The sequence below is a fragment of the Oreochromis aureus genome, linkage group 5, assembly GCF_013358895.1.
Source record: "Oreochromis aureus strain Israel breed Guangdong linkage group 5, ZZ_aureus, whole genome shotgun sequence".
Lineage (NCBI taxonomy): Eukaryota > Metazoa > Chordata > Actinopteri > Cichliformes > Cichlidae > Oreochromis > Oreochromis aureus.
The window spans coordinates 21,858,338-21,871,019 of NC_052946.1; the positions used below are offsets into that span (position 1 = coordinate 21,858,338).

Genomic DNA, 12,682 nt, shown 5'->3' on the forward strand with positions numbered 1-12,682 from the left:
ACCATGCAGTATGTACAGCAGCTGAGCACTGCAGTTTGGGGATCGGGACACTTGGAATGCAGTGGTTTATCAATTCCTTGCAAATTGGGCCAAAGACATTGAAATTCCTCCCTATGCCTCGCTCCCCCTTTCTCTCTTTCTCTCTGTCAATTTGTCTCCCAGCCTCTGTTAAACTCAAACACAAGCAGCTCTACAAACAACTACACGAGAACAGTCTCAATAAAACACATCTGTTTTACTCCTGAATGTTACCAAGCAGGGAAACAAAGCTAATGAAAATCCTGAGTCATTATTGGGGAATCGCTGTTAAATTTCTTTTCATGCATACTATTCACCTTCTCTCACCAGGTATACTGGTGCAGTGTTAGGCACGGCAGGGAGTCATGGTATTAATAAGTATGTGGGAAAGTAGCGCAGAGTGCATAACATTAAATCGTGATCTACAGTAGAGGAAATCGGCATGATATGATGAACGCTTGTGCACTGCAATGCAATACTGTTCCCTTGCATAAGATTTGTTGCTACCTTTATGAAACTTTTAATAGTCAGTTCCTTTGAGATTTTGCCACAGAGAGATCTAGACTCCACTCTGCAGTACCGTTTGAGTCTACAGTACATCATGTGTCATTATTGTTACTTGAGAGTATTACTGAAAAGCCAAGAGCATTTCAATTTCAATTGTTTCTGTCTGGATGTTTCACACGCAGCCAGAAAATTAGCAAGATTTGCTGCGAGGGAAAAGTTTCTGTGGTCCGATAGGCTATACAAAAAAATGTGCAATAACAGTGCAAAGTACAATCCTGTTTGATGGCAGATTAAATAATCAGTAGAAGGTCTAAAAGGAGTCATTGTTTGCAACACAGAGTGAAAGAATTATACCAAGTTGCTGAAAGTGATCTTTCTGTGTGTCCAGTTCTAACAAGGACGCTATCAGGAAAACTGACTAAAGATTCCTGTGCGATTCTTCCATACAGAAAAGACTACTGTAAGATGCACTTTAACTGCAGTAAGTTATGGTGTAATAATTAAAACAGTGTCCCAGATTTAGTGTCTGGCAGTTCTCGTTGCAAAATATTTTGGTATATGCAAAATTCAGCATGAAGTGTCTCAGCTGGATTCCTGACCTAGTTCCCACTGTTTGTCCACTTAAAACCAGTCTATGATTACATCCAAAAGCACAGTGTGGAAAAACACCTACCCAAACCCTGACATAAGTTTCACAGAATAATTATTTAGTTATTTGAACATACGTGTTCACTAAGGAGCTTTTTGTCTCCCTTTATTATGTAATGATTTGCAGTAAATAGGATAAGAGGTTTGCAAAGGAAGGACAATTACTTGAAACACTGTATGTTAAAATGTTTATTTTTGTTAAAATTATCTATTTAAAATTATCAGGGTAACATCGAGATGTCCAAATATAACTGTTGGGAAAGACTTACATTATCACACCTTCTAATCCGTGTTCTCCATATAATGGTGTCATGTATGTGCAGTTAGGACCACACGTTTTTGGACAATGACACATTGTTTTGCAATTTAGCCTGTGCACACTGCCACAGTGGATTTTAAATCAGACAATAAAAATGTGACTGAAGTTCAGACTTTAAGTTTTAATTCAAGGGGTTTAACATTTTCAGAGGCTCAAAAGTAACTAGACAAACAAACATAGCAACCAAATGCTGTTTCGTCCCTTGAGACACTCTGCTAGGCCTTAATTGGGTTGAGATCAGGTGACTGACTTGGCCATCGAAGAATATCCCATTTCTTTTTCTTAAGAAACGCTTGGGTTTCTTTTGCGGTATGCTTAGGGTCACTATCCATTTGCACTGTAAAGCGCCGCCCAATCAGTTTTGCAGCATTTGGTTTAATCTGAGCAGCGAGTATAGCACTGTACACTTCAGAGTTCACCCCGCTGCTTCTATCAGCAGTTATATCATCAATAAATACTAGTGCCCTGGTTCCACTGGCAGCCATCCCCACACCATAACATTGCATCATTTTCTCTTCCCATCATTCTGGTACAAGTTAACCTGTGCAAATAATTTTTTCCCTAAACAAAGCAGGCTCTTTTATATGTTTAAAGACTAATTTGGCCTTCTTGTTATCAAATAGCTGGTTGTAACCACTGATTCGGCCCTTTGTTGTAAAACCCTCTGTATTTGCACTCATGAGGGTGCCTCTTGACTGTAAACTTTGGCAATAATACCCCAACTTCTTCAAGAGTGTTCTTGACTTGGTTAGATGCTGTGAAGTTGTTTTTCTTAACCAGAGGCAGAATTCTGCAATCATCCACTTTAGTTTAGTGGCTGTCAATATATAGAGTGGCCTTTCAGGTGTTTTGGTGTTGCCAAAGTGCCCAGTGCATTCAGTCTTTCTAAGAATGTATTGTACACTCCAAGAAGGTCCTGGGTTTGAATCCACTATCTGGCAGGGGATTCTCTGTGTGTCTGCATGTTCTCCCCATCGTGTTTGTGTGGGTTCTCGCCACATACTTCCCATGATGCACTGAGGGTTTCTGTTTCACCCATGTTTTTCACTCACTATGTCTTTATACATCACTCTGCATTTAATCATTAGTTATTATTAATCTCGGGCTCTCTTCCACAGTGTGTCTTCATCTCATCTTCATCTCCTCACCTCAAACAGTTGAGGAGATGGCCGCCCCTCCCTGAGCCTAGTCCTGCCGGAGGCTGCTTCCTGGTAAAATGGAGTTTTTCCTTTCCAGTGTCGCCAAAGTGCTTGCTCAAAGGGTGCCTTTATTTTACAAGATTGAGTGTCTTGAAGCAATTGTTGTTGTGATTTGGCGTTATATAACTAAAATTTTATTGAATTGAAAATAGCCTATAGGTCCAAATGTGAGTGTGAACGGTCGTCTGTCTCAGTGTGTTAGCCCTGTGACACACCTGGTAACGTGTCCAGGGTGTATCCTATGTTAGCCTATGGTAGGTAGGATAGGCTCCAGCTCCCACCGACGACCCCAGAATGGATAAGTAGATGGACACTCCCAAACTACCAAATCTCCCTGACAGGTTTATTTCAGATTGTCAGCCTCCTTCACTTGCATTAACATCTCTGTTTAGAGAGCTCCAGTGAACATCTAAAAAGTGCAAGTTCAACACTTGAAAACAACCACACATCGAACAGTCAATACAACACTTTTGTTAAAAACCTAGAATTAAGGCTATAGAATTATATTCAAATATTGAATATTTGATTTAAGAAACACTGTGGTTGTGTGCGGAGGAAAAACTACAAAATTTGTGTCATTGTCCAAAAACCTAAATAGCTGACTGTGCATATCATACTGGCTAAATGGTTATTTGAATATTGCATAAGTGTATGTATTGTATCATGTACGTTAGGATGTCACCAAAAGACATGCACTCAATGTTTTTCTTGAAAAACCTGGAAAAACATTTGTTGACTAGTAGGTAGACTCAGAAATAAATTCATTTCAGAACATGTTTTTTTTTTTTTTTTTGCTCTGATGTTATTTAGCATCTTCAAACTGAAAGAAATTAATCTCTCATCAAAAGAGAGCGAGACACACACAAAGATCAACAGCTTCATGGAAAGAATAATTTAGAAGGATCGAGAGAAAAAAAGATCACATTTACTTAATTGTTTCAAAGAAACTGGAAAAAATAAAGCAAATCTTGAAGAGATTCCCCTAAATGGTATTTTCATACATGATTTATCTCATACTCTAAATCTAACCAAATTACATCTTGATTTCCTACATTAAATTCTTCACAGCTCACCCATGTCAGACAGAAGCAATGCTGTCTTTCACTAAAATGAAACTTTAATAGAGATTCATGAAACATTCTCATTGTGTTCCACTTTGCCAGATCTGAATGTCACTGAATCTCTTGTGCCACATCATCCAGAGTTAGAGGGGGATTAGAAAAGTCTAACGCTAAATATCTGAATTAATTTGAGGGGATTAGGAACCGTCCTCTGCCTCCTCTGGGGTATAATGGACTTATCCTTCACTGATATGACCATATCACTGTATTTACATTTATATAACTAATACAGTACCCACTCAAAACGTGGCCGTTTCGAAAGGCCAACTGCAGCTTGCAGCTTGAGTGAGTGATGAATTCCTTTGTTGACCGAGGAATGAGGCGTGTCAGCAAACACACTGCTGATTCAGGTAGCGTCAAATTATTTATATCGATATTTGACAAAATCTAGATTGTATTTAATGTGTAAGCTAACTTTGCTTTGCAGTTTTCTCTATATTTGCATGTAAATGTGTGTGTATGTGTACTGTGATTATAAACAAAGGCCCTAAATAAGCCAGTGGAACAGAGTTAACACAGACACACATATAACATTACTGTTTTATCAAAAGGACACAAATAAGTATGGTATTAAACAAAAAACACCCCAAGTGAGCTTGTGAAGCAGAACTGCCAAATTAGGCAGGCGCTGCAGAATAATCAGCTAAAAATATACTTTGAGAACCATGAATGCCCACCAATAATGTCCCTGAAAACATACAGCAACATACAGAGAAAACTATTTTTTCTGCAATGCACCAACATATCAGCCAATCCAAATGCCTGTGTCAGCCTTACTGAGTGTTTATTGGGCAAATAGAATAGCATCTGCTAATGGCAAATGTCATCTCACTAAACACTAAGTGCTAATGTGATGAAAATCTGAAAGACCTTAAAACTTTAAAACAGATCGCTTGTGTTTTATAATAAAGACTTATTTGTTTCCTTGGCACAAATGGGTGGGAATAAATAACAACAAAAGTCATTCCAAAAACAAACATGCACTATATCGACTGAAGTACCACGCCTCACACCCATGCCCAGAAGCTGCCGGCGCAGTTTTTGTGCTGATGTTAATGCCAGAGGAGGTTTGGAGCTCTGCAGTTATTGAGTCAGCAGAGTGTTGGTGACTTTTACGCACTATGAGCCTCAACACTCAGCAACCCCGTTCTGTAAACACTTGGGCTGAGTTGCTGTGGTTCCTGAACGCTTCCACTGTGCAATAACACCACTCACAGTTGGTTATGAAATATCTAGGAGGTAAAAAAATCATCATGAAGTGATTTGTTTCAATGGTGGCATCATATTACAGTATCATGCTCGAATACAGCGAGCCCTCTAGACTGACCCATTGTTTCCCAAATGTTTGTAAAGAAAGACTTCATGGCCAGTTGTTTGCTTTTACACACCCATGGCAAAGATTAAGGGGTGTGGCACAATATTTTTGTCCAAATAGTGCAAGCGTTGGCCTCAGCTATGGGTAAAATTAAGAATTTTACTCTGCATCGCCACAATTTCACACATCCTTTCTTCTCCAGCAGTTCTTTCAGTTTGATTCCTTGCATGCTTGTTTATAATTTATTTTTTGGTTAACATTTAGCTCCTGTGCTTAGTTTCAGTTGTAGTTGGTTTGATTTCCTTTATATTTCTTACTTTCTTTGTTCCCGGTTGTTTTCTTGTATTCTGCGCTCTCAGTCCTCGTTCGGTTTCGATACTTTGTTACAGTTTGTTTTCTATGAGATCTTATTAGTCCTCTTTTGTGAAGTGCTTTATATTCTGTGTTTCTGTTACTCACTTCCTGTTTTACTTTGGTAGTCATTTGTCTCTTGTACCTTTTATTTACTTCCTTGTGTTGTTTTAATTAGTTTCAGCTGTGTCTCGTCACCCTCCTGTGTCCACTTTCCTCGATTACCTGGCCTCAGTTCTTTGTAGCATCATACTGTGTACCTGCCGTGAGTGCGAGAGAGACAGTACGCCCGTGTGTTTGTGTTACTGCGACTAAATATATAATCCTCTTGTTTTTGTTATGTGTGTGTGGGTGTCTGTGGCACCTGTGTTATTCTTTTGGATTTTGGACCATATTTGCCTGTTTCTGGATTCATCATCAGTTTGTTCAGAAGTCTGCATTCAAGCCGCTCTACACCATATGACAAATTCACCTTCCAAACAGGAAGCAGACTGGTTGAACTCTATTTAAGAAATATAAACAGTCACACATACAGGTAGACTCCTTCTTTTATTCCTTTTAGCTCAGCTAAAAAATCAAGTAGCCCTCAGTTTGAGGAACACAGTGCACTTTCTGAAAGTTTAGAAGTAATCACAAGTTTAAGGTCAAACTGGGATCAATACCATACCTGAAACACTCACAACCCACAAAGCTGCCTTGGAGCACACTTGAAAATTACAGCATGTTTACTTATGACACTATGGACAGCTTGCTCTCCCCGGTTGGTGTCGCTTTAGAAAATTGATTTTCAGCCTTGGGATTAGAACTTTAGAGCATTAAAGTCGATTTAAACAGTCCCATGTCTGACTGAGAAATGTAATGTTTAACTGTAAGCTTGTGTACAAAAGACGTCCAGCTGTGCACCCAGTATATGCTTTCCTGATCAGTTTGTGGTCTCAGTTTCTAGTTTCAAGGGTAATTGAATTTAGCATGCCTTTTAGAGGGATGTTTGTTTTTTTTCTTTTGTCAGACTTATGACTAGCCAAAGAGTATGTAGTGAGCCTCAGTTTTTCAGTCAGGCTTGTCCCTCACTCATTGTGTCCAGTTTCAGAACCAAGATGGCAAAAATCCTCAGTTTGAAGCTTGAAAGTGGGCCTTCACTAACTAACAATGACATTACCGCAGTAAGCTTTTATATCTAGTCTGTGGTTTTCAGTACACAGTGTCTACGAGGCCAGTTTTTAACATTGTCTGCTGTTTGGTGCCTAACAGGTGTAGTACAGTGGGCTTCTCTTTTTTTTTTTATACTGAAAACGTCTGCCTGTTTCATCTGATTACTGAAGCTTTTTGTCTGATCTTGATTGGAAACATTTTATTGTAGAGTCCAAATCGATATTACTGCTTTTGGTTTGGTTGCTAAATCTATCTACTGCAACTGTAAACTGTGGCCACCTACCTGCTATATTTTAAACTCGAATGAGGAGATAGAGTGCTTCTGTGTGGGAGCATTTGTTAAAACTGCTCTTTCAGCTTGTGGGATTGTTGATAAAAAAAGAAAGAGAAGAACCTCCAAGGCATTTCTGAAACAAAGACTTTAAAGAGTCATTGTTTCATGACTTGTTTGAAGAACGTTTCAGCTCCATCTCAGGGGTGTGTCTTCATCATGAAGAAGCGCACCAAACTGTATGAAGAAAAAATGTAGTTTTCAAAAGCATCTTAGCATTGTTTTCTGATTTGTTTCTCCATTTTGTTGTTGTTGGGGTATTTTTTCTCCCTACGCTGAATTTATGCAGAGATAGATAGTGTCAGTACGAACACTCTGGCTATTATGGTTAATTTATGATTATGCTTTTTTTTCCCCCTCCCGTTCTGTCTCCTCCTGCTACAGCACAGCTTTTTCAACCAGCTCTGTCTCTCTCTCCCTCTCCCTCCTTCTTTCAGCTGTGGCTTCTTGGGACCAGGCCACCGTTGCAGACAGAAGGAGGGTAGGGTCTATAAATAGAAATTGGACCAATTATGAAGCAGATGTTCCCCTGTATGGTGGTGGGAGAACACTGTCAGGGGAGAATGTCTGTGGTATTCTCAGTATCTCTCTCACTGCTCTTGTTCTTTGTTGTTCTAAGCCTGCCTTTAGACTGTCTCATTTCTTGCCTTTCTGGCTTTCTCGTTTTCTCATTTCGGTGCTATCTACGTCACATCACATGTAAGTCTTAGTTCACGTGCACGATAGCTGGCATGTCTGAATTCGTAGCTAGCACATCTAAATAAAACTTGTCTTCTCAGCTTGACTGACAGCCACGTAACAGATGCGGTCTGTGACATCCATTTGTCGCTCGCTGTTTACATCCAAATTGCATTACCATCTAGAGGTAGTTTAACACAGCTCTGACGTGCATTGCAACAATTATCTTCACCCCTCAAAGAGTGAAGAGAGATTCTCTTTACAAGATAATGTGGCTTCTTAAAAGAAAATCCAGGCTAGCCCCGCTATTTGAGTCTGTGCTCAAAAATCCAAACATGAAATCATCCTCAGCTATCAAGACTTTAATCGGCACTGCCATCTTTCTGTGATTCAATGGGAAATCCTCTTCAATGACAGATTTTTGCTCATATTATCCTGATAATCTGGGGGACTTCAATGGGTGTCTGTAAACTATTTGCAAACACACATCTCTTGTACAAGAAGTGATCCATGACTAATAGTGTGTTGTCATCACAGGACTAATCCTGAAACTACAACGAATGAGAAAATTCTTCAGATAATTTTTCACACAAAACACCAAATGTTCAAATGAAAACAAGATTATAATCTTAGAAAATCCCAAAACCTTGTTATTATACAGGACAGACTATTCCTAGGATGTAAGTTTATATACAAATATTTAACTATTAAGAATCAAGAGAATCCCTGTGTGGATTTTGACACAGCCTTGCCATGGCTATCCTTTCTCTGGGCCAGTTCCCATCACTGTAATCGTAATTCCTGTCATCGTCATCTTCTGCATTATCATCACCTTGGTTGTCATCAGTTTCCCTGATGAGTGATAAGGCTGTTTTAGATATGCTGCAGTGAGGCTGAAGCCAAATCCATCCTAAATAGGTTAAGGGGGTAAATCTTCAGGTCTCCAGAGGCTGGACATTTTCCCTCCCTGTTTCTCTCTCTCTCTCTGTCAGGATCTGACAAGCACACCAAGCCTGAGCTGAAAAGCACCCACCTCCGCTGTTCTCTTTACTGCCATGCTCTCCTTCACTCCCTGCCATGATCTATTCTTTACTGTCTGTTTCCACTTTGGTCCACGCTTTTTTCTTTCTCATCTTTCCATTTCCCACTGCTTTCTTCTTCCAACTTTTGCAGTCTCCTCTCTTATGCACCCGATGCATACATGTCATCAAGCTTACACACACCCGTTGGGCAGTACATTAACATGCACACATTTATCGTTTGAAAAACCTAAACATTATATTCTGCATCCTAATATTTACTCAGCCTACGGTCGCTCTGATAGCCTGTAGGCCAGCGTAACTGACATTGCATCTTGGCTTCAATTTGCAACATGACTCAGTGAAGTTGATTTGAAACTTTGTGACAGATGACACAGCTACACTTGACTCACAGTTACAGTGAAGCATGGCCTAATTCAAATTAGGCAAGTGATTTATTTTCAGATGAAGGCAATAGGCTTTCTTAGCTACCTGTTAACAGTGATGAGTGTTTAGACGCATATGAATGATTGCGAATGATGGGATAAAGTGTTGTGCTCCTTTTTTGGGGGATGATATAAGAATCTGTTTAGATTTTTCGGAAGAGGCTCTGGGCATGATTAGGATGTGCTTGTCAGAAAGGATGGATGTGTGATATACAGGCACAATATACTTCACATAAGTGTTATGTAAAGATAGATTAGCTGAATAAACAACAGAGTTTGCTCTAGAGGTAAGAGCCTCTGATTTATTATGGCTCGTAGGGGGTGAGTAATATATTACTATGCACCTTAGAAAAGCGCATACAACCAGGTCTTTGCAGATGAAAGATTATGAGCCCACCAAACTATTAAATACTTCACCTATCAAGAAAAATCATGGCTGGAGCAGAAGTTCACAGCTCTCAAACAGCATGCATCTAATTCACATCTTGACTCCCATTCATTTGGTGCAATTCAACCCACGAGTCAGTCAGAGCCAGCTTGATAACAATAGTCATCAACAGCATTACTCATAAATGTCAATGAGAAATAACATTCAAAAGACAAATTAAACCAAATTGTAGCACCTGAATCACCCACTTCAAAAAAAAAATGCATACACCACTATGACGTTACAAAGGATGTACAGGAAAAGACTGGCAGTGCAGCAGGCAGAGACCATAGAGACAGCTGGTGAAATAGCTGTTGGAAAGTGGGCAGGTACTGAGTTAAATTACTGATAACCTGTAGGAGCAAAGGACACCACTGCCTGACCTCCACTACAGCAACGAGTGAGTCAGTTTGTACACTCACTAGCCACTTTGTTAGGTACACCTGTTCATCATAAAGAGTCAGTCACATGGCAGCAACCAATCATGTTTAGGCATGTAGTCAAGACGAAGTTGCTGAAGTTGAAACTGTTGATGTCTGATGGATGGGCTGGTGTGGTATGTAAATGTTTTGGAAACTGGTGATCTCCTGTCAAACAACCATCTCTAGGGTTTACAGAAAATGGTCCAAAAAAGAGAAAATATCGGCAAAGGTGGCTGGTTGATGCCATAGGTCAGAGGAGGATGGAAGGAAAGAAGCACTAACTCAAACAACAACTCATTACAACCAAGTGCAGTAGATCATCTCTGAACCCACAACATGTTGAACCTTGAAGCAGATTCACAGACTCCAACCAAAATTGGAAAACAGATGACTGACAAAACATTGCCTGGTCTGATAAGTCTACTATGATGAGTTTAGTCCCAGCTAATGATTGTTGAAACCCTATTTCTGTCCCAGTGGCTGCTTCCAGGAAGAGAACACCTCATGCCACAAAGCTCAACTCATCTCAAACTGCTTTCATGAACATGAAAATGATTTCACTGTACTCAAATCTGCAGCACCTGTGTGATGCTATCATGTGGACCAAACTCTCTGAGGGATGTTTCCATCATCTTGTTGAATCTATGCTATAAAGTGTTAAGACAGGTCTGAAGGCAAAAGAGGATCCAACGTGGTACTAGCAAGGTGTACCTCCTAACGTCCCGGATAAGTTTATACTGACAGGACTTTAGACGTGCAGTACACATATTTGACTGATGATGAAAATAATACAATCGTGCTACAACAAACAAAACCTGATGGTATTAAGACCTGGTTCTGTTTTAAAGCAGATCAAAATTACAAGGAAAATCTTGTGCTCAGTTTGTCAACATTAGAGAGTCACCCTCTTCCTTTTATTCTCTTTAGCTCTGAGGCAGTCTGCAATGCTGTATGCCTGAATTCATCCCAAATATGTTTGTGCAGTCGATTACACGGTTGCATTTTTTTTAACCTTTTTAGCAGTATTTGAGATGTATTTGTTTCCGTGCGAATGCACCATGACAGATGCTCACTACGTTTGTAACTCCCTCACTGACAGTAACCAGGAATCAGATGAATTCACCTTTACTATGTGGCATGCTTTCTGAGAACAATCCTTGAAAATAAAAACGTCTTGGTGAAGCAGATCCACCTACCTCTGTTAGGTGAGGGTTTGGGTTGAAGCCACACTGGTTGCACACCATGGAGCGGCACTGCGTGCAGGTGTTGATGTTCGGCTTGTCATCCCCAGTGCCCATCAAGTCGGTGGTTTTGCAGACGGGGCACAGTTTGCTGCTGGGCATGGGTGCTATTTGAGGCACAGAGTAGGGGGAGGTGGGGACACTGCCTCGGTCTGGGGATGCAGAAGGGGACCTCCCAGTTCTGCTACTACCGACGTCCACCTGCAGACTCTTCCTGGCCACATGGCCCTGGCCCTGCTCTCCATGAGGCGCAGCATGCTGTGGGGTGTCATGGGAAGCCAACCTGTCACCTGTCCCATGACCAATCTGGCCGCCTGCTTTAGGTCCTGAGTCTGATGGAGGTGGCCTGACAGAGAGGTAAAGAGAACACAAAACAAGGTGTACATTAGATCTGTGTCCTAAGTTAGGAGAATAACCAATTTAACAAAGAGACTATTGTTTAAACTGAGAGCCAACTGGGCATGGAAACATTTCTGTTTCTATTCGTCTAGGGATAGGAAAGGCTTTAGCTCTGAAACAACTCAAGAAGCTTCTCAGCTATTCTCTCAATTACCCTTTGCAAGGTCAAGACTAAGTTTTACACACTTTATGCACATTTTACACTTTTAAAGTCATACATTTTAAAAATCTTTTTCAGGTTCGCTTGCTGGAAACGGCTTTATGATCACTATATCACACTGCACTGAAGCACACATATCCACTGTGTCTGTGACAAATAAAATCCTTGAGTCCAGTTAACGCGCTTATTCTTATAAGCACACATTTGCAAACACCCAGTCCATGCTATTTTCTACTCATGAATGCAAGGCCATCTATTGCATAAACGAGAACACTGAAATGAAAACTCACTACACTCTCTGCTGGAAGTAACTACACGGGGTTACAAGCTTTATGGTTTTTTCTTTTGTTAACATGCAGAAACTTTAAGAAAATAACCACAGCAGCCTTTTGGAGTGATTGAAGCACTGAAAGAAGAATGGCGAACATCATTAAGAGAAATGTGGTGTTTCTGGGTATAGGCTTAGGAAAACAAAGGAACCTAACTTTGTTTTTCTGACCTTTTCCTTTATAATAAATTAGTATATATTTTAAATGCATTGCATTTGACTTTTTCTTAAGTGGGCTTTTATAGCTGTAACAGCTACTGAATATAAATAAGCAGCAGTGCTTCTTCATAAGGGGTGAATTTTGGAGTCCTTCAGCTCTGAGATGCATTAGGTGCACATATCATTAAAAGATTGTATTGTGGCAATGATGTAATAACAGACCACTCAAAACAGTGGCCAGGAGTAAATCAAATGCTGCCTATTTTATAGTGCCTCTTTCTGTAAAGTGCTGGTCTTTAAAGCTGGTCTGTTCTCGCCTCAGCATTCTGTTTGGGGTGGAACAAAGGTGGCATATCAGGACTGTAAACTTTGGGTTTTCTTGCACACTCTGGCCTTCAGGCACTGGTGCCAACAGTTAAATAGGAGCGGAGGATTTCCACTG

General features: G+C 40.3%; 1 protein-coding gene across 1 annotated transcript in view; it reads right to left on the reverse strand.

Moving 5' to 3' along the window:
- The window catches only part of bsnb (bassoon (presynaptic cytomatrix protein) b), a 74,371-nt gene that overhangs the window by 53,770 nt on the left and 7,919 nt on the right, over positions 1-12,682 (reverse strand). Inside the window, 1 exon segment of the mRNA XM_039612244.1 lies at positions 11,150-11,540. Coding sequence (XP_039468178.1) covers positions 11,150-11,540 — 391 coding nt within the window.